General features: G+C 27.4%; 2 protein-coding genes and 1 pseudogene across 2 annotated transcripts; 1 reads left to right on the forward strand and 2 right to left on the reverse strand.

The window, feature by feature from the left end:
* Positions 1-610: 610 nt before the first annotated feature.
* LOC110649470 (uncharacterized) lies at positions 611-1812 on the reverse strand. Its single transcript, XM_021804052.2, has one exon. It carries the CDS (start codon positions 1737-1739, stop codon positions 780-782), a length of 960 nt encoding a protein of 319 aa, XP_021659744.2. The 5' UTR covers positions 1740-1812; the 3' UTR covers positions 611-779.
* A 1643-nt stretch (positions 1813-3455) lies between these two features.
* On the reverse strand, positions 3456-3987 carry LOC110649471 (arabinogalactan protein 23). The gene has a single exon (XM_021804053.2). The coding sequence runs from the start codon at positions 3867-3869 to the stop codon at positions 3687-3689; it is 183 nt and encodes a 60-aa protein (XP_021659745.1). The 5' UTR covers positions 3870-3987; the 3' UTR covers positions 3456-3686.
* A 4180-nt stretch (positions 3988-8167) lies between these two features.
* Positions 8168-9750, forward strand: LOC110648174 (malonyl-coenzyme:anthocyanin 5-O-glucoside-6'''-O-malonyltransferase-like; annotated as a pseudogene).
* The last annotated feature ends 10451 nt before the right edge of the window (positions 9751-20201 follow it).

The raw sequence follows: 20201 nt of genomic DNA on the forward strand, positions 1-20201 counted from the left end.
TGATTCGGTTTAAAGCCTTTAGATCTAAAGAACAAAATCACTAATTCTGACCCAAAACCGGAATGAAACTAGCTGATGGCCAGGGCTAAATGGGAATTGTCCAGTTATAAAACTGAGTTGTTCACTTGTGGGACTAAAATTCCAGAGAGGTGAAAAAGGGATGACAAAACTAGAATTCTATAATTAGATTTGTTATTAGATGGTGAGCAAAATTCTTGTATAGGCCAGGTATAGTATATTGGAACAACTTATGGGAATATAGACCTGATTGGGCAAGAAAATACCAAGAAGTCATGCTGCATTCTGTTTTCTAGTCTACAATTTTCAAGCTGAAAGTAATGCTGCAGTTTCACTGTTGTTTGCGTTACATATTCTGATATTCAGTTGAATGAAAAAGTAGGTTGAACCAGACTAGTTTCACACAACCTTGTCCCCTTTTCCCATCTCAAGCATTTAGTTCTTGTTTTAGGCCTAACTGGTGCTAATATTTACTGTTTTGGTATCGGCCGATTTGTCATGATTGCATTTTACTATAATAAGAAATGCAGGAGAGACAGAAAGAGAGTTCAGATTCTGGTTTTAATTTGTAGGAACAGGTGACAGATATCACTTTGGTTCAAGAATCAGGATCTTAGTAAAGGATTTTAGAGATCACAAGCAATATCAAATACAGAGTTCTCTGAATTAATACATCATCAATACAACACATTTGAGGCAAAATCAACAAAAATGTATTATGATAATTATTGAAAAAACTAATCAACAAATCAAGCAGGCAGTCATTTTGATAATAAATTGAACAAAAACCCAGCTGAAACGCCTGCAATACACAAGACAGAAACACTACGAACCCTCACAAAGAAAACATTCAAATTTTTAGCAACTTGTAGGGCAAGAGTCAGAATCTGCAACCTACCTTGCTCCTCCATCTTCTTAAAAAAGTACATTGGTTTCAAGGATTGCCTCAACATAAAAGCCAGTGTAAAAGGAAACCCAAAAGCCACAAAGCTTTGAATAGAAACCTCTGGTATTGGAGTTGCTTTGGTAATGTAAGAAATCCAAGCTCCAAGCCCAAGTTGAACCAGTCCGAGAAGAGCCACAGCCTTGCTCAGAACATAGATGCTCTTCATCATCGTTTCTAGAACCTCTCTTGTCTCATTGGCCAAAGCTGAGAGGTCTCTTTCCACGGTGGGCCCCTCTATTTCTTGATGCTTGAAATTGGGGATTTTGCTTGGATATTCACTTTGATTTTGGGATTTCTCAGACCCAGAAGGTGAATCAGAGCTTGAAGAAAAATATCTAGGTCTTTGATTTGTTAACTGGTTATAAATACTTGAAATCATCTGCTTGCGCTTCAAATCAGGGATTTGGGATTTCTCTCTTGTAAATATTGAAAAAAATCGGGACTTTTCCGCTGTTGACAGGGTAAAATGGTGATTTTTGGTTTGGGTAGTAAAACTTGAATACGATCTAACAAAATGATGATTGAAATTTGCGGGTTTTGGCTCAGTTAGCGCTTGGGATTCAAAAATGGAGATATGATCAGAAGAAGTTGAGGTAAAATTGCGATTCAAGGGTTTATGTTGTTGTGAGAAAGAAGAATTGGAGTGGTGACTAGTAAAGAATCTAAATCCATAGTTTTGGGTTTCTTGGGCGATGAAGTGAGAGTAAACAGAGGAAGAAGGAGAGAGATTTAAGAGCTTACAAGATAGCCTACGCGAGATCAGAGTAGAAGCCATTCTGGTTTTGTCCTAGAGACAGAAACAGAGAATGGAGCATTAGGGTTTATATACAACCAGATTAGCAATTAGGAATCCCTTGCTCGAGCAGAGACGGACTGAACTTGAAGTCATTGGAGGCCAGGCTGGACTCGGGTGGGTGTGGCCTATCAATGGATGGGGTTAATTGGATTTGGGCAAATCTCAATCCAATTGAATCATAGGCTTTGGGCCTGAGCCTTTTCAATGGGCCATGAACTTCCATTCACTTAATTGTATAGTACTGATTAACCCATTTACAGAAGCCATTGTGGAATACTTTTAAATATTTGTAGACGTAAAAGGCGAAATATATTCTACTAAGTGTATCATAGATCTGTCTATACACTATATTTTATATTAAGAAAAAAGTAATAGTACCATTATGGCATTTGTCAGTCCATTGTTATGTTTAAATTTAATTTATCATAAATTTAATATACAAGTATAAATTTTAATTATTTTTTAATGAAATTTTATTATAAATTTTGTGTTTTGAATAATGATATAATAATATAATATTTAATATAGAGTACATAATTGATAATGACACCAATTTTTTTTTATGTAATTAATGCATTGTCTAATGATTGATAAATTCAATTATTCATCAATAACATATCTATGATAAATTAATTAATGTATTATTGTAATTTCGATTTTTAGCATTGATACATTTATAGAATAATAAAAAAATTTAACCAATTTCATTTGTTACATGATTTTGAAATAGATTGACAAATACCTTTTAGGGTAAATTGTATGATCTCTCTATTTGGGTATTTATTTTTTTTAGTCGTTTAATTTTAATTTATTAAATTTAGTTTTATTTCATAAAATGTCCATTTAATTTGTAATAGCATGTTGTTAAATTATTTTTCAAAAAATTAACACTAAATTAATATTTAATCAAAATAAATTTATAAAATATTTTTTATTTTTTATTTTTTTATTTTTTACTTAAAAACTCAAACATTGATAAAATATTAAATTTTAATATAATATTATTTTCATATTTTATTATTATTATTATTATTATTATTATTATTATTATTATTATTATTATTATTATTATTATTATTCCAAGTTGTTACAAATTAAATTTTAATGATAAATAATATATACATAATTAATAATTTTATTAATAAATTTAGTTAACAAAATTATTGATAATAATTATTAATTAATTTAATCATAAAAGTAAAAAAAAAAAAGAGTAATTTTATTTTTTTAACTTAAAATTTGCTACTATGAACTTTTTTTTAAAATAAAATTAAAATTAAAAATTTTTATTTTAATAAATTGAAATTGAGTCACTAAAAAAAATTATAACAACATAAGTTGTAAGACTAAAATTTCAATATTGTAAGTTTTATAATTGAGTACCTTGGCATGATGACCTTAAAAATAAATTAAACTTGCCTTATTTCCAGTTTTTTTATTTATTATTAATAAAATTAGTTTATAAAAAGTTAGTTTTAATTAAACTCTAATAACTCTTATTAAGCTATAAAATCTTTAATTCTTGTCATATCTAAATTAAATAAAAAATATACATTAATTAATTATGCATGTATAATAATTTTTTATATAAAAAAATTTTAAATTCATAATAAATTGAATACAAATAAGAATTCCTTATATATAAGATTGATGTTGGATAACAATTACTATAAATTCTAATTAATGCAAGTAATCTCAATAATAATTAAGGCAATTTTATTCCTTTTAAGCAAACATTAACATGAGAAACAAACAAATGAGAAGAAGAAAAGACTCTCTTCATAGTAATTTAAAAAAGAAGAAAACACAAATAAAACCAAAGAATAAAGAAAATTCTAACCAAAGAAAGCTAGTTAGAACATCTTTTTCTTGAAGCTTTCTTGTGAGTTTGCTCTCCCTCTGTTAGATTTTTTTTTTTTTTTTTCTTTATTGGAGGTAGAGGGCAATGAATGATGCAAGGGAGGCACCGACCAACGATCCAACAACCGGCAAGCTAGCAGTGGCAGCACTTGTTGGTTCTGGGGCAGGAGAAGCAGCCTCCTCAGCCATCACTGCACTCATGGAGGCGGCAGTGAAGAGGATAGCACAGGCAATCTTCTTCATTTCCATTGGTGGGTTAGGCAAAGATCGGCAGAAAATTCTCGAAAAAATAAAATTATCGAAAATCTTCAAGCCGAATTTGCCTGTGAAAATGGAGTTAGTTGCAGCCTGAAGAACTTAGGCTGCATCATGGGTATTATATAGGAGAATTTGTTGCGCTTTTCTTGGTATTCTTGAGCTATTTTTAGGTTAAAATGGATTATATTTAGTTGTTTAATTAATTGTGGTGCTTAAAATCCTGAATTTTTGTTGTTCTTATGGTGAGAATTAGTCAAGACAATAAATAATTAGATTTTTTTTTAACTATTTCATAAAAAAAATTTAAAAATTCAGTCATTAAATTTGATTGAAATTTAATTAAAAATTTCCTCATAAAGTTAACTCTCTCTTTTCTTAATAAATCTCCACTCAAAATAAGATAATAATATTTTCTATCTACAATAAAAATTATTTGAAAATTTGATTAAATTTTTTTTTTTAATTTGAAAAATTATAAGAGTTTGAGGTTAAATTATATATTTAAAAATTTTTTTTTTTTTGCTCCTTTTCGAATTCGAGGAGTTCTCAACACATCATGATAATTAATTTTTTTTTACTTTTAAAAATATAAAAAAATCTTGAATTTAAATTTTTTATTTTTTATATATTTATTTTGAGATAACATAGTTTTTATAATGAGAAAAAAATATATAATCTATTTATTATTAAAAAATAGTTCAAATTTATTATATAGCGGAGAAATTTAGGACAATCACAAAGGTTTACCTAAATTCTTACTGAGTGATGCAATTGTTTGGCTAAAAAATAAAACTACGTGAAAAGATATAATTATTTTTAATAATTATATGTATAAAGTGAAATAATTATTTGATCGTGTTATTATTATAAATAATTAAATTTTTATTTTTACTAATATAATAAGAGAAAATACATATAAAAAATTATGACTGATAAAAATTTTAGAGTAATATGAAAATGGATTATAATATATGTATTTAAATTTATATATTGGTCTTATAATTTTCTTTATATTGAAAGAAATTAAAATTGATAATATAATAAACTGAAAACCAAATTCAATCCACGCGCGCTCTTCCTGGGCCATGGAGTTCAGAGGAATCTCTCAGGTTGTGAAAGTTGATACAAGACAGCCAACTGCCACCAAATTTCTGTACTCTTAATAAAGGACAGTGTCCCAGCTATTCAGCCTTTCATGCTCCCAATATGTAATTTCAAGGACACTAGCAATAGCAAGTCACTATAATGCCCTACTCCTTTCCATATCCCTTCCTAGCTCCTTTCCACATCATTCACAACATTTACCATATATTTTTATTCTAAGTTTCTAACAACAATCAATTGGGTATCAATACTATTTTATTATTTATTAATTAATTCTTAAGTTGAAAAATATATTTTAATTTTTGAGCTTTATATAAAAATGTATGACCCCATGATATTTACAAAAGTCTCATTTCATATTTTAACTTTTGAAAAGTAGAATTAAGTGAATCTTATGATTTTAATCGGTATTAAAATTAAGATAGAAATTAGATTAGTTGAGAGTATCGTTAGATATTTTTTGACAAAAATCAAGAATTAATTTGTGTACTTGATTTTTATAGATTTATTAAAATATGAAAGTGTACTAATGAGATGAAATGTTTTTAAAGTTGAGGATGTCCTAGACTTATTTTTTATCAAAGTTAACGATTAATTTATATATTTAACTTTAATTTCTTAATAGATTGTATAGAGAATGATGGAAATTTTTGAATCTTTTAATACGTATTATATATACAAGATAGTATCTTGTATAAGGAGGTAATTTAAATAAAATTGTTTTGTTAAAATAATTAAATTCATTAACTAATTAGTTCATTTAATTTGTTGGAATTGAGTTATCTTTCATTAATTGAAGAGGAAATTCCTTCATTCTATAACTAAGTATAAGAAAAAGGAGTTTTTCACATGGACACAAATCAAAACCATTTTTTTTTTTTAGTAAAAGCTTTCTTTTTCTCTTCCTCTTTATGGGCACTTGGTGAATAATTATCTTGTATTTTAGACTGTGAATAGTATAAGACACACTTTCATTTTTCTTTTAAGGTCAATAAGATTCAATAAAAATAATTATGAGAAATTGCATGTAATAATAAATTTATATATGTGTACGTATATTGCTTTTACATATCCTCTAACCTATATATATGGTCTTGTTTGGGGTTGAGATATTCATAAGAAGTTAAAATATATATTTTAGAAAATATTATTTTATATGTTATTAAAAAAGTTGCTTAATTATATTAAAAATTTTATGATGAAATTGCACTTGATGAAACTTAATACCATAGCTTTACTCATAAGGGGTCCTATGATTTTGTCTCAGTTAGAAGACTTGCAAAATAAAGAAAAAATGATAAAAGATTTTCATTAGAACCTTCTGACACTAAGGAGTAGTAATTTGATAAAGAAAGAGAGTCAGGAGAATGAACTATTCTTCCTCTTTACTTGATCCTCTATGCAGGAAAAGTGATGGAATCATATTTTTTGACATATTCTATAGCATATTTTAAAGAATATTTTCTGATAAAATATATTCTATAACTAAAAGTATATTCTAAGCAATTATTTCTATATTATATTAGTATTAAATTTAATTATAAATTAATTTTTAATACTCTTTACCTAACATATTTAAGCATACGATTTTCTCATTGCTATAACAACAATATTAAGTATAGCAGTATATGATGATATGATGAGTAAAGAAAAAATTAAAGTATTGCTTTATCATGTATTTTGATTCAATTTTCATGGTTGATATTACATGTTCAAATTAAGAAATTAGTCCAAAAAGATGAATCATTAGTTATTAGATACACATACAATTAACATAAACATTACTTGACCATAAATATAAATTAAAAAAATCATGACCTTAATTTTAAGATTCATTTTCTACTAAACCAAAAATAAACATATATGCATTAATATATCAATTAGAATTAAGTTGACTAACACTCTTAAAAATTATATGCTAATTGTGTTTCATCATGAAGGGAAAGGTTTCAATTTATTGAAGTGATTTTCAGTAAAATAGTGTGTTAATGCTAGAAAATGTATTTATTATTTAGAAGTAAAAAAGAAATATAAAAAAAGAAAATTTATAATTTGATTTTTGGGTTTTGCCTTATTCTACATTTTAGTCCCTAAATTTTAAAAATTTAATTATTTAATTTTTAGATTGTACACTATATTACACTAAGTCTCTGAATTTTGAGAAATGAATTATTTAGTCCATTTAATTTTAATGTATAAAATAATTTAGTCTCTAAAATTTTAATGTTTATAACAATTTTATCAATTATCAGAAGGACTAAATCGTTTAATATATTAAATTATAAAGACTAAAGTGCGATATAATGTAAAATATAAAAATTAAATAATTAATTTTTAAAAATTTAAGTACTAAAATGTAATATAATGTAAAATATTACACTAAGTCTCTGAATTTTGAGAAATGAATTATTTAGTCCATTTAATTTTAATGTATAAAATAATTTAGTCTCTAAAATTTTAATGTTTATAACAATTTTATCAATTATCAGAAGGACTAAATCGTTTAATATATTAAATTATAAAGACTAAAGTGCGATATAATGTAAAATATAAAAATTAAATAATTAATTTTTAAAAATTTAAGTACTAAAATGTAATATAATGTAAAATTTATGAACTAAATAATTAAATTTTTCAAAATTTAAAGACTAAAATATAATATATGATAAAACACAAAGATCAAATTATAAATTTTCCCAAAAAAAAAAACTCTTTCTTTTAAAAATTAAAAAATATATATTATTATATTTAATTAAAATTAAAATTGAATAAAAAAGTTTTACTATCTAATTTTAGTCTATTTAAATCTTGAACTTGAACAGTTAATTTTAATCAGAAATTGGCCAGAACCGTCTTTAATTTAGTCTGTACATATAATTCTTTTGGTTGAATATTTTACATTCTCATTCAATACTAAAAAAAATTTTAAAAATTTGCCAATGTTTTCTCAAAATCATTTTGCAAGATTTTCAGTTTCAAATATCATCTAAAAATAAAAATTTCATGTAATATGTAGGGAAAAAAAAAATTTAACTTCTAGTGGAAAAAAATAGAGAGACAGAAATGGAGCAACCAACACTTTGGTCCCAACATATGAATTCATTAATAATATCAAATTTTATGTGAACTTACCTAGCGTTGCCATCTCATAAATACCTGTCTTCTGTAGGCTAGACACAGTCCATCTCTCCCTCTTTCTCATGGCAAAATCCTCCAGTTTTAAAGTTCTTGAGCACTGCAAAGTTTCTCCACCACCCAATTAAGCTCCACCAACTACTCTCCCTTTAACTTTCTTGGACATACCTTGGCTTTTCTTCTCTCCAAGCCAACCTCTCTTCTTCTATGAGTACCATCATTCCACCTCTCACTTTCTTTCCTCCATTCTCCCCAACCTCAAGCACTCTCTTTCCCTTGCTCTCAAGCATTTCTTCCCTTTTCTTGGAAATCTTGTTCTTTACTCTTATGATTGTAATTATAAGCCCAAGATTGTTTACAGTGCAGGGGACTCTGTCTCATTTTCTGTTGCAGAGTCTAGTGGTGATTTCAGGAACTTTACTAGTAATCATGCAAGAGATGTGCATGAGTTTTACCCTCTTGTGCCTGAGTTGGCTACTAGTTGTGTAGCAACTGGGAAAGAAGGATTTATTCCTTTACTTGCAGTGAGAGTTACCATTTTTCCTCATATGGGTATTTGCATTGGGTTTTCATTTCACCATGTGGCAGCTGATGGGAGAACATTCAACAATTTCATCAAGGAATGGGCTTCACTATCTGCAAATTCTTGTTTCTTAATCAATTCTTTTCCATCTTTTGATAGGTCTGTGATAAAAGATCCATATGGGCTTGAGGAGATTTTCTTGAAAGAATTGTGGAAGAGAAAATCTTCACAAGAAATGGTTATAGGTACTGAAACCCATGTGGATTTGTCAAATATGGTTAGAGCCACATTTGTGGTGAGTTCATTAGATATGGAGAGGATCAAGAAACGGATCATTATTAAATGCAAGGAAAAGGGTCAGCCACTGCCTATACATTTATCTCCATATGTATTAGCCTGTTCTTTTATTTGGGTTTGTTTAGTAAAAGTCCAAAATCAAATTGATCAACTTGAAAATTATTATTCAGAAGAAGATCCAAATTATTTCGGGTTTATTGCGGGCGGTCTAACCCGGTTGGACTATCCGGTATCTGCCACATATTTTGGTAATTGTGTAGGATTTGGAAGATCAACAGCAATTAGGGGGGAATTAAAGGGAGAAGATGGGATTATCGTTGCTGCAAATGTGATTGGAAACAAGATCAAGAATTTGGATAAAGAAATTCTTTGTGGGGCGGAAAGGTGGATCTTGGATTGGGAAGTGTTATTTGGATCAGAGGTCCATATTATGGTTTCTGGATCACCTAAATTGAATCTTTATGAGACAGATTTTGGATGGGGGAGGCCTAAGAAGATAGAGGATATTTCAATTGATAGGAGCAGAGCCATTTCACTAGCTGAAAGTAGAGATGTAGAAGGTGGAATTGAGGTTGGATTAGCTCTACCTAAGAGTCAAATGGAAGCTTTTACCTCTTTTTTCTTTGAAGGCCTCAAGATTCTTCAATAATGTCTCTCTCTCTCTTTCTCTCTCTTTCTCTCTCTCTTCAATAATTAATCTTTTTGTGGGGTGATATGCTCCCAACTTATGGAAGTGATCTCTTATCACAAGTTGACTGTCTCTACCCTATCGTCATTTTTCAATAAGACAATACTTTATCATATTTATTTATTATGAAAGCCAAATGGAATCTATATATTATCATTTTACAATCAAAGGTTTTGTCACATCATCCATTGATTTTTTGAAATCAATTGAACACTAATTTGATCATCTATTTAATAATAAATTTAATTATATTAATGTAATAAAAATACAATTGAGAACACAATTTCCCATCTAGAAATTCATAAAATTATGATTTTCTTTTAAATTTCAAAGATTTTAAAAATAAAAATATTAAAATTTAAATTTATTACTTTGTACCTTATAAATTATATAATTGATATTATATAACAAGACTTACCAAGCTTCAAAAAGCTTGAGCATCTTCTCTCCTTACCAATTCTCACATTTAAGTCCAATTTTGGTAGAGAATCTTGATCTAAAAATATATTTTTAAATGTAAAATATTTTTTATATAATTTTTTTAATAATGATATTTCAAGGTGGTGTGTCGTCGCTTCTCTTTTAAGGGCCCTTTTTTTTCTTTTTTAATCTCTGAAAAAACCACGTGATGCCGTGAATATTATTTTTTTTATATTTATTATGTTAATATAATAATTATATTAAAATAAAATATTATACATATATTTTATAAATAAAATTATCATCTATTAATAATTAATAAAATTATTTAATTAATTCTATTAAAATAAAATTTTAATCATTCACTATAATAATATTAGTTATTTGTATATAATTTAATTTAAGACCTATTTAATATTAATAACATAACATTTATTATTCGATAAAATAAAATTTGATGATTAAAATATTTAATTGCCGAGTTTAATTTTTTTCCCCAAATTATTGAGCTTAGTTAGAAAAGAAGACGATAGTAATACTGATTAAAAAAATTGGTATTTTACTGTTCAGCAAAAATATTGTGGGTTTTAGTTTAGTATAATAATAATAATAATAATAATAATAATAATAATAATAATAATAATAATAATAATAATAATAATGGTTTAAGGCATGCTTACTTTGTGCAATAATTTCCTTAAATAATTGCAATAATGGGCCCTCCAATAAATGACCTCCACTAAATTCTCAAAATAAAAACAAAAATCTCCACTAAAATAATTGAAAATGAAAATATCACATGGCACATTGAAAACTGAATATTGCTTCTTAGAATATTTATTTTATTTAAATTTAATTTATTATATATTTTAATATATTATATAATTAAAATATATAAAATATATAATGATATTTATTTATTAAATATATAAATTTTATATATTTATAACTTAAATTTATAATGAATGGAATATATACTAAAACTTTCGCTTTCTACAATGGTAAAGCTATATGCAAGTAGCTGGATGATTATTCTTGGAGCAGATGTTGACAAAGATAGCTCTTTCAATATATTAATTAAATTGTATTAAAAATTAATTTAAAATTAAAATTTCATTTGTCTCATAAAAAATATTTTTTTTATATTTTTTACACTAAAATTAATTAAAAATATTTTTATAATCAAAGAAAAAATTAAATTATTTTTAAAAAAAATTAATAATTTTCTTTTAAGAAAAATTCATTTTTTTATTTTTTAGATTTTCATAATATTATTAAAAGGTAAAAATACTTATACACATATGATATAAAATATATATTATTAATTTAATATTACAATCAAATAATAAAAATATTTTCATAAATAATATATATTTTTTAAATATTTTCCACGTATAAATTATTTTTAACAAAACAAACGGAGTTTAAATTAAATATGTTTTCATCACAAAATCTCAAAATAATTAAAAAAAATGTCTTTATACTTTTTTTCAAAAACATTTTTAATATGGTCCTCTAAGCCACCAGCTAGATTTTCAAAAACTTCCATGTGCATGAGAATGGTGGAGAATTAAGGGTTAAGAAACAATCAAAATTTCAATATCACATCATCTCAGCATATTGATTAAAATTATCAGTAAACACTTAATAATGTATATAAATCCTATAACCTAAAGTTTTTAATCACATATATATTATTTATTATTTAATATATTATTTTGATATTTATTACTTTAACATGTAAAATAATATTAAAAAAATATTATTAAAGCGGGAATTTACTATAGCGAAAAAAGGACGTTTTGGGTATGGCTCATGTTGCACAAAATTTGCAAGACCTGCTGCATAATAATCTCTCTCTTTCTCTCTCAACAGCTTAAGAGGACTATAGTGATCCTGAGCTATGAAATTAGAAGATGCAATCTTATGGAAGCATTGATTTTTGCAGATTAAACTTTCTTCCCTATTATAAATTTCACAAGTGAAAGAATAATCAAATGAAAATAAGGACAAAACAGATTACATATGTGAAGATCTCATTCTGAACAGAATAAGAGAACCAATGCTACAAGTTTATTTAACATTTTATCTAATCATCTGAAAGTAAATGGATATGTTTAATGATGCATAGAATACGTGAAACTAAGATTCAATAAATGATTGCTTGCGAAGCATGGACACAGCTATAGATGGAGTTTCTCCGTTTCGAAAACGTTTCCGACACAAAAATAGCAGAATTGAGTAGGGCTTATGATTATAAGAAAAGTACATGAAAGGCTAGAGCTAAAGTACACCTAACAAAGCCTGTTTGAAATGTATAATTTATAGTCAAACACATTTATAAGTGACCCAATACTAAAACAGAGTTAACGAGAAATCATTATGTTATTACCTTCTCGTGATTAAAAAGATCAGCTACACAAATGAAGCAAATCTCAAAAAAGAAAAGAAAAGAAAAAATCTGCAATTCCAGAAGGCAATCCCGCAATTATTCGCATAAAACATAACTCAAACCCCAAAATATATACCATATTATAAATGTTTAGCAACCTCTACTTTGAAATTAAATCTAAAAAGAGAAAACATATGAGTAAAAAAAAAAAAAAAGAAAGCTTGGAATTCGCACATAACCACATCAAACTTCGACGTCCGTCATGTCGTTGTAGCACTACTAATTACCAAGTTCAGAAAGACTACTTTGGTTGGTGACAAAGACGGATGAAAGAAATATATAATTAAGCAATAAAATTAATATGTAAATTCACTCCTATAATGTAATTAAAAATAAAGTTACCTTTTATTACATTCCAAAGCATACGTTAATTTAATTTTTAATTAATATATTACTTAAAATTATAATATGTTAAATTTTTATTAATTAAATTATAAATAGGTAAGAATCACCACTCTCTGCTTCCATTTGACTCTGTTTTCCATAGTTCCGGCTGACTTAGCTTAGGCTATGGCTTTGAGTGCCTTTTGCTTTTGGAGCTTCCTGACTTGGGTTGGAAAAGCTCAATGCTTGCCAGAGGTTCCCTGGGGCAGCTCTTCGGCCCTTGTGCCGGTGGTGTTTTGATTGTTTTCCAAGTGTTTACCCGTTCATGTTCTAAACCCATTTACATTAGGGTTCTGTATTTGTGGGCTTTGATGTTCTCTCCTTTGGACTTGTATGCAGGGGCCTTAGTTAGGCTCTTTGTTCTTAGGCCATCAACTTTCCATCTGGCCTTGTTTAATGGAATAAATCATATCTTTCGAATTTTTTATTTTTTATTTTTAAAAAACCTCAACTTTTTAGCATTGGATCCCACGTGATAAAAAATTAGCCGGTGACAGCTTGCAGCTGACAGCGGCCAATTAACGTTCAAATTCTTTAATAACCAGCCGCTTTCTTTCTTGATTTCCCATTCCCCAAATTCAAGTTGGCGATCCACCTGTCCACGTTCTCTGTGGAGCGCCACACGGCTTCTTTCCCTATATATATCTTTCATGCCTCTCCCCTTCTCTACACTTCATTTTCAAGAATCAAACACATCTACTTCTTGTTTAGCTCTCTCTCTCTCTATTTCTGTTGTTCATCATTTCAAGATTTATAATGGCATCTGCTTCATTCAAGTCTTTGGCTCTTGTTTTCTCGGTGGCAGTTCTTGCTGCTGCTAGTGCTGCTTCAGCTCAAGATTTGTCACCAGCACCGGCTCCAGATCAAGGAGCAGCTTTTTCTTTGGGGATATCTGGGGCTGTCATTTGCTCTTCTCTCTTCTTATCTATGCTTGCTCTGTTGAAGCACTAAAATCTCTTTTTGTTGCCAGATCTGAGATGGGTTTTTCTATTTTATTGTTTATACATAGTGAATATACATATAATTGCTGCATATGCTATTTGGAGAGAGATTCTATGATGGATTGAGATGAGGGTTATTGTTCTTTGATTCATTGGTTCAATTACAGAGTGGAATAAATTAAGGATTGATATGGATTTTATTGTATAATTATGATTATGTTGAGGATTATTTATATACATTGGACCTTTTTATGTACAAGTATTTGATCATTAGTGGAATTATATTTATAGAGATTCAAATTTTCCCATCTTACATGAGTTTTTCTCATTCCTTCTGTTTATCTTATAGGATGAATTCTAAATTTGCGCTGCTTTCTTGCTCGTAGCAAATATACAAAAACTGAGGCTTTTCTTTTTATTTAATTTCAATTAATATTAAAATTATTTAAAATATATTAATTACATAATATTAAAAAAAAATTTTAAATTAAATTTATAGAGATTTTAATAATTAAAACGTTAACCTAATAAAATAACTTTTTAAAATTATTTTTTAATAATATTTAAAATGATATATATTTTTTCTTTTACTTAAAAGGAATTTTATCTCTCAAATCACAATCCTGATTAGCTATCGAGGCCATATTCCATTGCAAATTTTTAGCCAGGAATGTTGAATACAATTCCAAGAAAATTTTATAATGGAATTTGCCCAAAATATTTCTAGAACCCTCACCATGTTGGAGTTTATAGGTTACCTACTTTGACATTATTTTAATCTAAAAAGAGCAAAAATGAGTAAAAAAAAAAAAACTTGGAATTCACACATGACCAAATCAAACTTCCAAGGCCATTATGTAATTAGAAATAAAGTTACTTTTTTCTAGATTCCAACATTTACATTAATTTAATTCATAATTAATATATTACTTAAAATTATAATATTTAAATTTTATTAATTAAATTATATTTAGGTAGGAATTTTTACAACAAGATACTCATCTTTTTGGCTTTGGATTCCACATAATAAAAAATTAGCCGGTGACAGCTTGCAGTTGACAGCGGCCCATTAACGTTCAAATTCTTTAACAACCAGCCGCTTTCTTGCTGGACTTGTAGTCTTCAATTGCGTTTCTTGATTTCCCATTCCCCAAATTCAACTTGGTTGTTCGCCTGTCCACGTTCTCTGTGGATCCCCCACGGTTTCTCTCCTCATATATATATATATATATATATATATATATATATATATATATATATATATATATATATATATATCTTTCAGGCTTCTCCCTTCCTCTTCACTGCACATTTTCAAGAATCAAACACGTCTGCTTCTTGTTTAGCTCTCTCCCTCTCTCTCTCTCTCTCTCTCTCTCTTTTTCTCTTGTTCATCATTTCAAGATTTAAAATGGCATCTGCTTCATTCAAGTCCTTGGCTCTTGCTTTCTTGGTGGCAGCACTTGCTGCTGCTGGTGCTGCTTCAGCTCAAGATTTGGCACCAGCACCAGCTCCAGATCAAGGAGCAGCTTTTTCTTTGGGGATCTCTGGGTCTGTCATTTGCTCCTCTCTCTTCTTGTCTATGCTTGCTCTGTTGAAGCACTAAAGATCTCTTCTTTCAACCAGATCTGAGATGGGTTTTTCTAATTTATTGTTTATACATAATGAGATATACATATCATTACTACATATGTGCATTGTGGAAAGAGATTTTTTGATGGATTGAGGGATGAGGGTTACTGTTATTTGATTCATTGGTTTATTTACAAAGTGGAATAAATTAAGGATTGATATGGGTTGTATTGTGCAACTATATATGATTATGTATTTGATTATTGGTGAGATTATATTCATAAAGAGATTCAATTTTTCCATCTTACATGTGTTTTTCTCATTCCTTTTGTTTGTCTTACTGATTGAGTTCTAAATTTGTGTTCCTTGCAGCAAATATGCAAAATCTGAGGCTTTCTTTTATTTCTTTTTAATTAATATTAAAATTTGACACTAAACTAAAACTCATTAATAAAATTAATTTTCATACCATTTTGGATGATATTTGTCAAGCAAGGTGGGATTAATTTTGACAAGAAAGTTTGAGTAATGGAAAAGGAAAAATGGGGAGGTGTAAATTTATCAAAACATGGGTTCCCACACAGAATTTTGGTGCTTCACTTTAAATCATGATTCGTAGCCATAGTCCATTCCAAATTTTGAGTTAGAAATTTTCAATATAATTCCGAGAAAAATTCTATAATGGCATCTGCTACATTACAATGGAACGAAAATGGAAGGCTTCAATGTCATGATTCCTTGCAGATGTTTTGGGGGGCAATAGAGGTTTTCTTGAAAATTCTTTTTAGCAGAAGATAGGGCAATCTAATTTTTTTTTTCAACCTCAATTACATTTTTAATAACTTAATTTTCAATGAAATAAAGATTTGGGATTTAAAAAAAAAATGGAATAAAGAAAAAAAAAATCAAACTTTACTATTTTTACAATGCATCTTTTTTTTTTTTTTAATAATTACACCTTAAACTATTGTTAATAGGGCAATTATACTCAAAGTTAAGGGAACTAGAGCCTTAGTTATATTAGATTATTAGGGTTTAAGTTCAATAATTCGGAGAATTAAAATATGTCTGAAATGCCAATTCTATTAATTTTTAATTATGTGGTTGATGATGGGATATAATTGTACTTTTATCAATAATTTAGAATATGATTTTTAAGAAAAAAAGTTCAGACTACAATTATAAAAATATGTAAGGTTGAGATTTCTCATTTTACAAAAAATTTAATTAAATTATATCTAATTTATTGATGGTAATTATATGATGGATTGTGTATATTCGTTCATTTTCTCTTACTATTTATTCTAAACCTTTTATTAATTAAATATATAATTTTATTTATGAGTTTCCTTCTAATGGGTTTAAATTTCTGGACCTATACAACTTATGACCGCTTCAATTCTTGTTTTAGAAATTAAAATGAATAATAATTTATTCATTTATGACCAATTCCAAATTTTCAAAGAAAGAATAATCATTTTTTCCTAAAAAAATAATGAAAATAGCCATAGAAGAAATTGCTTTATAGCATAATAATTTAATTAGGGTCATGTGTCTAACGTTTTATTAAAATAATTAGGGCAAATAACAATTTAATCCCTAAAGGTTGGTAAAATTGACAATTTAATTCATATATTTTTAAAATCAAGCAATTTAGCTCTAAGATTTGACATAATATATAACTTAATCAATTTGTCTAATATTTCAACTAATTGACCATTGATTATAGTAAAAATAATTAAAATATCCTTAACTCTATATTTCTAATTGAAATGATTTAGTTCCTACAATTTTATACTGTAAACAAAATAGTTTATTGATTTAAGTCTTACAAATGAAGTAGTCCCTTGATTAAATTATTTTGTTTATAATACAAATTTTAGGGATTAAATTGTTTAAGTTATCAAATATTTAGAGTTAAAAGTATTTTAGCTTTTTTTGCTATAATCAATAGTAAGTTAGATGAATAATTGAATAGAATGACTAAATTTAATTGAATAGAATGATTAAATTATAAGTTTTACTATATTTCAATGACTAAATTACTTGAATTTAAAAATTTATAGATTAAATTGTAGATTTTATTAAAATTTATGAACTAAATTATAATATATCCAAATAATTAATATTACATTGTCTTTTTTGACAACTAAGAAATTGTTTTTTTCTGGTTAGAACAACTAAGGCAATTATTATTGACCAAAATTTTTTAAAAATATATTATCAGACCAAAGAATTGTCTAATAATTCATTATGTAATATATAATAAGCAAATGATAAAATATAAAAAAAATATTAATCAAAAGATATGATACCAATAAAATAAATATTAACGTTCAAATTCTTTAACAGCCAGTCGTTTTCTTGCCGGACTTTCTTGATTTCCCACTCCCCAAATTCAACTTGGCGATCCAGCTGTCCACGTTCTCTGTGGAACCCCACACGGTTTCTTTCCCTATATATATCTTGCAGGCCTCTCCCTTTCTCTTCACTTCTCATTTTCAAGAATCAAATACATCTACTTCTTGTTTAGCTTGCTCTTTCTTGTTCATCATTTCAAGATTTAAAATGGCATCTGCTTCATTCGAGTCCCTGGCTCTCGTTTTCTTGGTGGCAGTTCTTGCTGCTGCTGGTGCTGCTTCAGCTCAAGATTTGGCACCAGCACCAGCTCCAGATCAAGGAGCAGCTTTTTCTATGGGGATGTCTGGAGTTGTGATTTGCTCTTCTCTCTTCTTGTCCATGCTTGCTCTGTTGAAGCACTAAAGATCTCTCTTTTTTGCCAGATCCGAGATGGGCTTTTTTTTTTTTTTTAATTTATTGTTTATATATAATGAGATATACATATCATTGCTACATATGTACTATGTGGAGAGAGATTTTTTGATGGATTGAGAGATGAGGGTTATTGTTATTTGATTCATTGGTTTAATTACAGAGTGGAATAAATTAAGGATTGATATGGATTTTATTGTATCACTATGGGCAATACAAGTACAGAGACTCAGTTTTCTAGAAAATATGACCATTTCAATTCAGTTGTTTTAGAAATTAGAATGAATAATAATTTATTCATTTAAGACCAATTCCAAATTTTCGAAGAAAGAATAATCATTTTTTCCTAAAAAAAGAAATGAAAATAGCCATAGAAGAAAATGCTTTATGAGGATAATAATTTAGGAATATATGAATGTGTGTCGGTAACATTTCATGACAATAATTAATACGCATCTGTCTTTTTTGACAACTAAGAATTTTTTTTTTTTAATATTATCAGATCAAAGCATTTCATAATAATTTAAGATATTATACAGAATAATCAAATGATAAAATATAACAAATAATATATCAAAAGATATGATGACAGAATATGAAAAAAAAATTATTTAAAATTTTCTTCATATTTATGACCCACTATTTTTTTTTTCTCTCTTTAGGTTTTCAATGATGTTTTATTTTATATATATATATATATATATATATATATATATATATATATATATATATATATATATATATATTAATTTAGTGGTAGATTCATTTCTCAATTTAAATTTGATGTCAAATTTGAATTTTTCTCTTATCTTTATTATAAAAAAAATTCTACATAATTAAATAGAATAGAATAGGCAGGTTTATATAAAGTCAATTTTCACTTGTTTATAAATTTAGTAGTAGTTTCTGTTAGTAGTATGTCCTAGAGCATATTATTTAGTATGTATCTTGTACATGTTTTATTAATAAAAGACATTTTCACTTTTCCGTTTACATAATATATTTATGTGTAATAGAAAAGGTCCATTGATATTTTGTTAGAAATCCTATTCTTAAGTTGTTAAAAATATGAGTGACAGTATTTCTAGCACAAAGTATCATAAATAGATTCACAATCGAGGATACTTCATAATAAGGACATGACTTATCCAGAAATATTGTATTCATGTTTGTTCCCAAGTTATTTATATGAGATATAAATAAGATGGAATGGTGAGTCTCATGCCATATGACAAACATGATAGGCACTTATAAATAATAAGTAGGCCGAACCAGTGACACTTATGACAAGCACATGGAGTTTACTCTTGTCAATGCATTGTCATAAATCATATCAGTACATATAATCTTTAGACCTGAGATAGCACAGTTATCTTGTATATAGGTGGTTTGAGTTTGATACTGCTTTCATACTTGTACTGTGTATGGGTATATGGGCATGTGTTGGCTCCTGCTAGTTATATATGGAGGTAGGTGTTGATCAAGAAGGAATCTGTTCCTCTAAGTAAATAGAGATAAAATCCTATGTTCATTTAATTGTTCTTGATGTTTCAAGTTCCTGGCCATGATAGATAGATTTATTCAGAAAGAGTTTCTAATGAGAAAATCCTTTTAATCAAGAACTCGAATTAAAAGAGAACATAATATTCATAGTAAATGGAGTTTGACATAAACCATAACTCCAGCTTGAGTTGGGATTTTGTAACAGAGAGATTCTAGTGCATGGTAACATATGATTATAGGTTCATTTAAGGTAAACCTTATTACTGATTGGGTGGCCATGGCATGCTATGTTAGGTGTTAACCATGGTCTATGAGGTGCATAAAATGATTTAGAGAAATCATTTATGGTAAGAAAGAGTTCTGCTAATATTAAGAGTTGATATCATATCTCATTGGCAATTGATGATGAGCCTAGTAAGTCACATACATACATAAGTAATCACCTAATTAAATATGATTTAATTAATTAATTAAAGAGTTTAATTGATTAATTAAATAGGTTTGGTTTGCAATTAGATTGCAAAGTTTCTAA

This window comes from Hevea brasiliensis, chromosome 14 (assembly GCF_030052815.1).
Source record: "Hevea brasiliensis isolate MT/VB/25A 57/8 chromosome 14, ASM3005281v1, whole genome shotgun sequence".
NCBI classification, from domain to species: domain Eukaryota; kingdom Viridiplantae; phylum Streptophyta; class Magnoliopsida; order Malpighiales; family Euphorbiaceae; genus Hevea; species Hevea brasiliensis.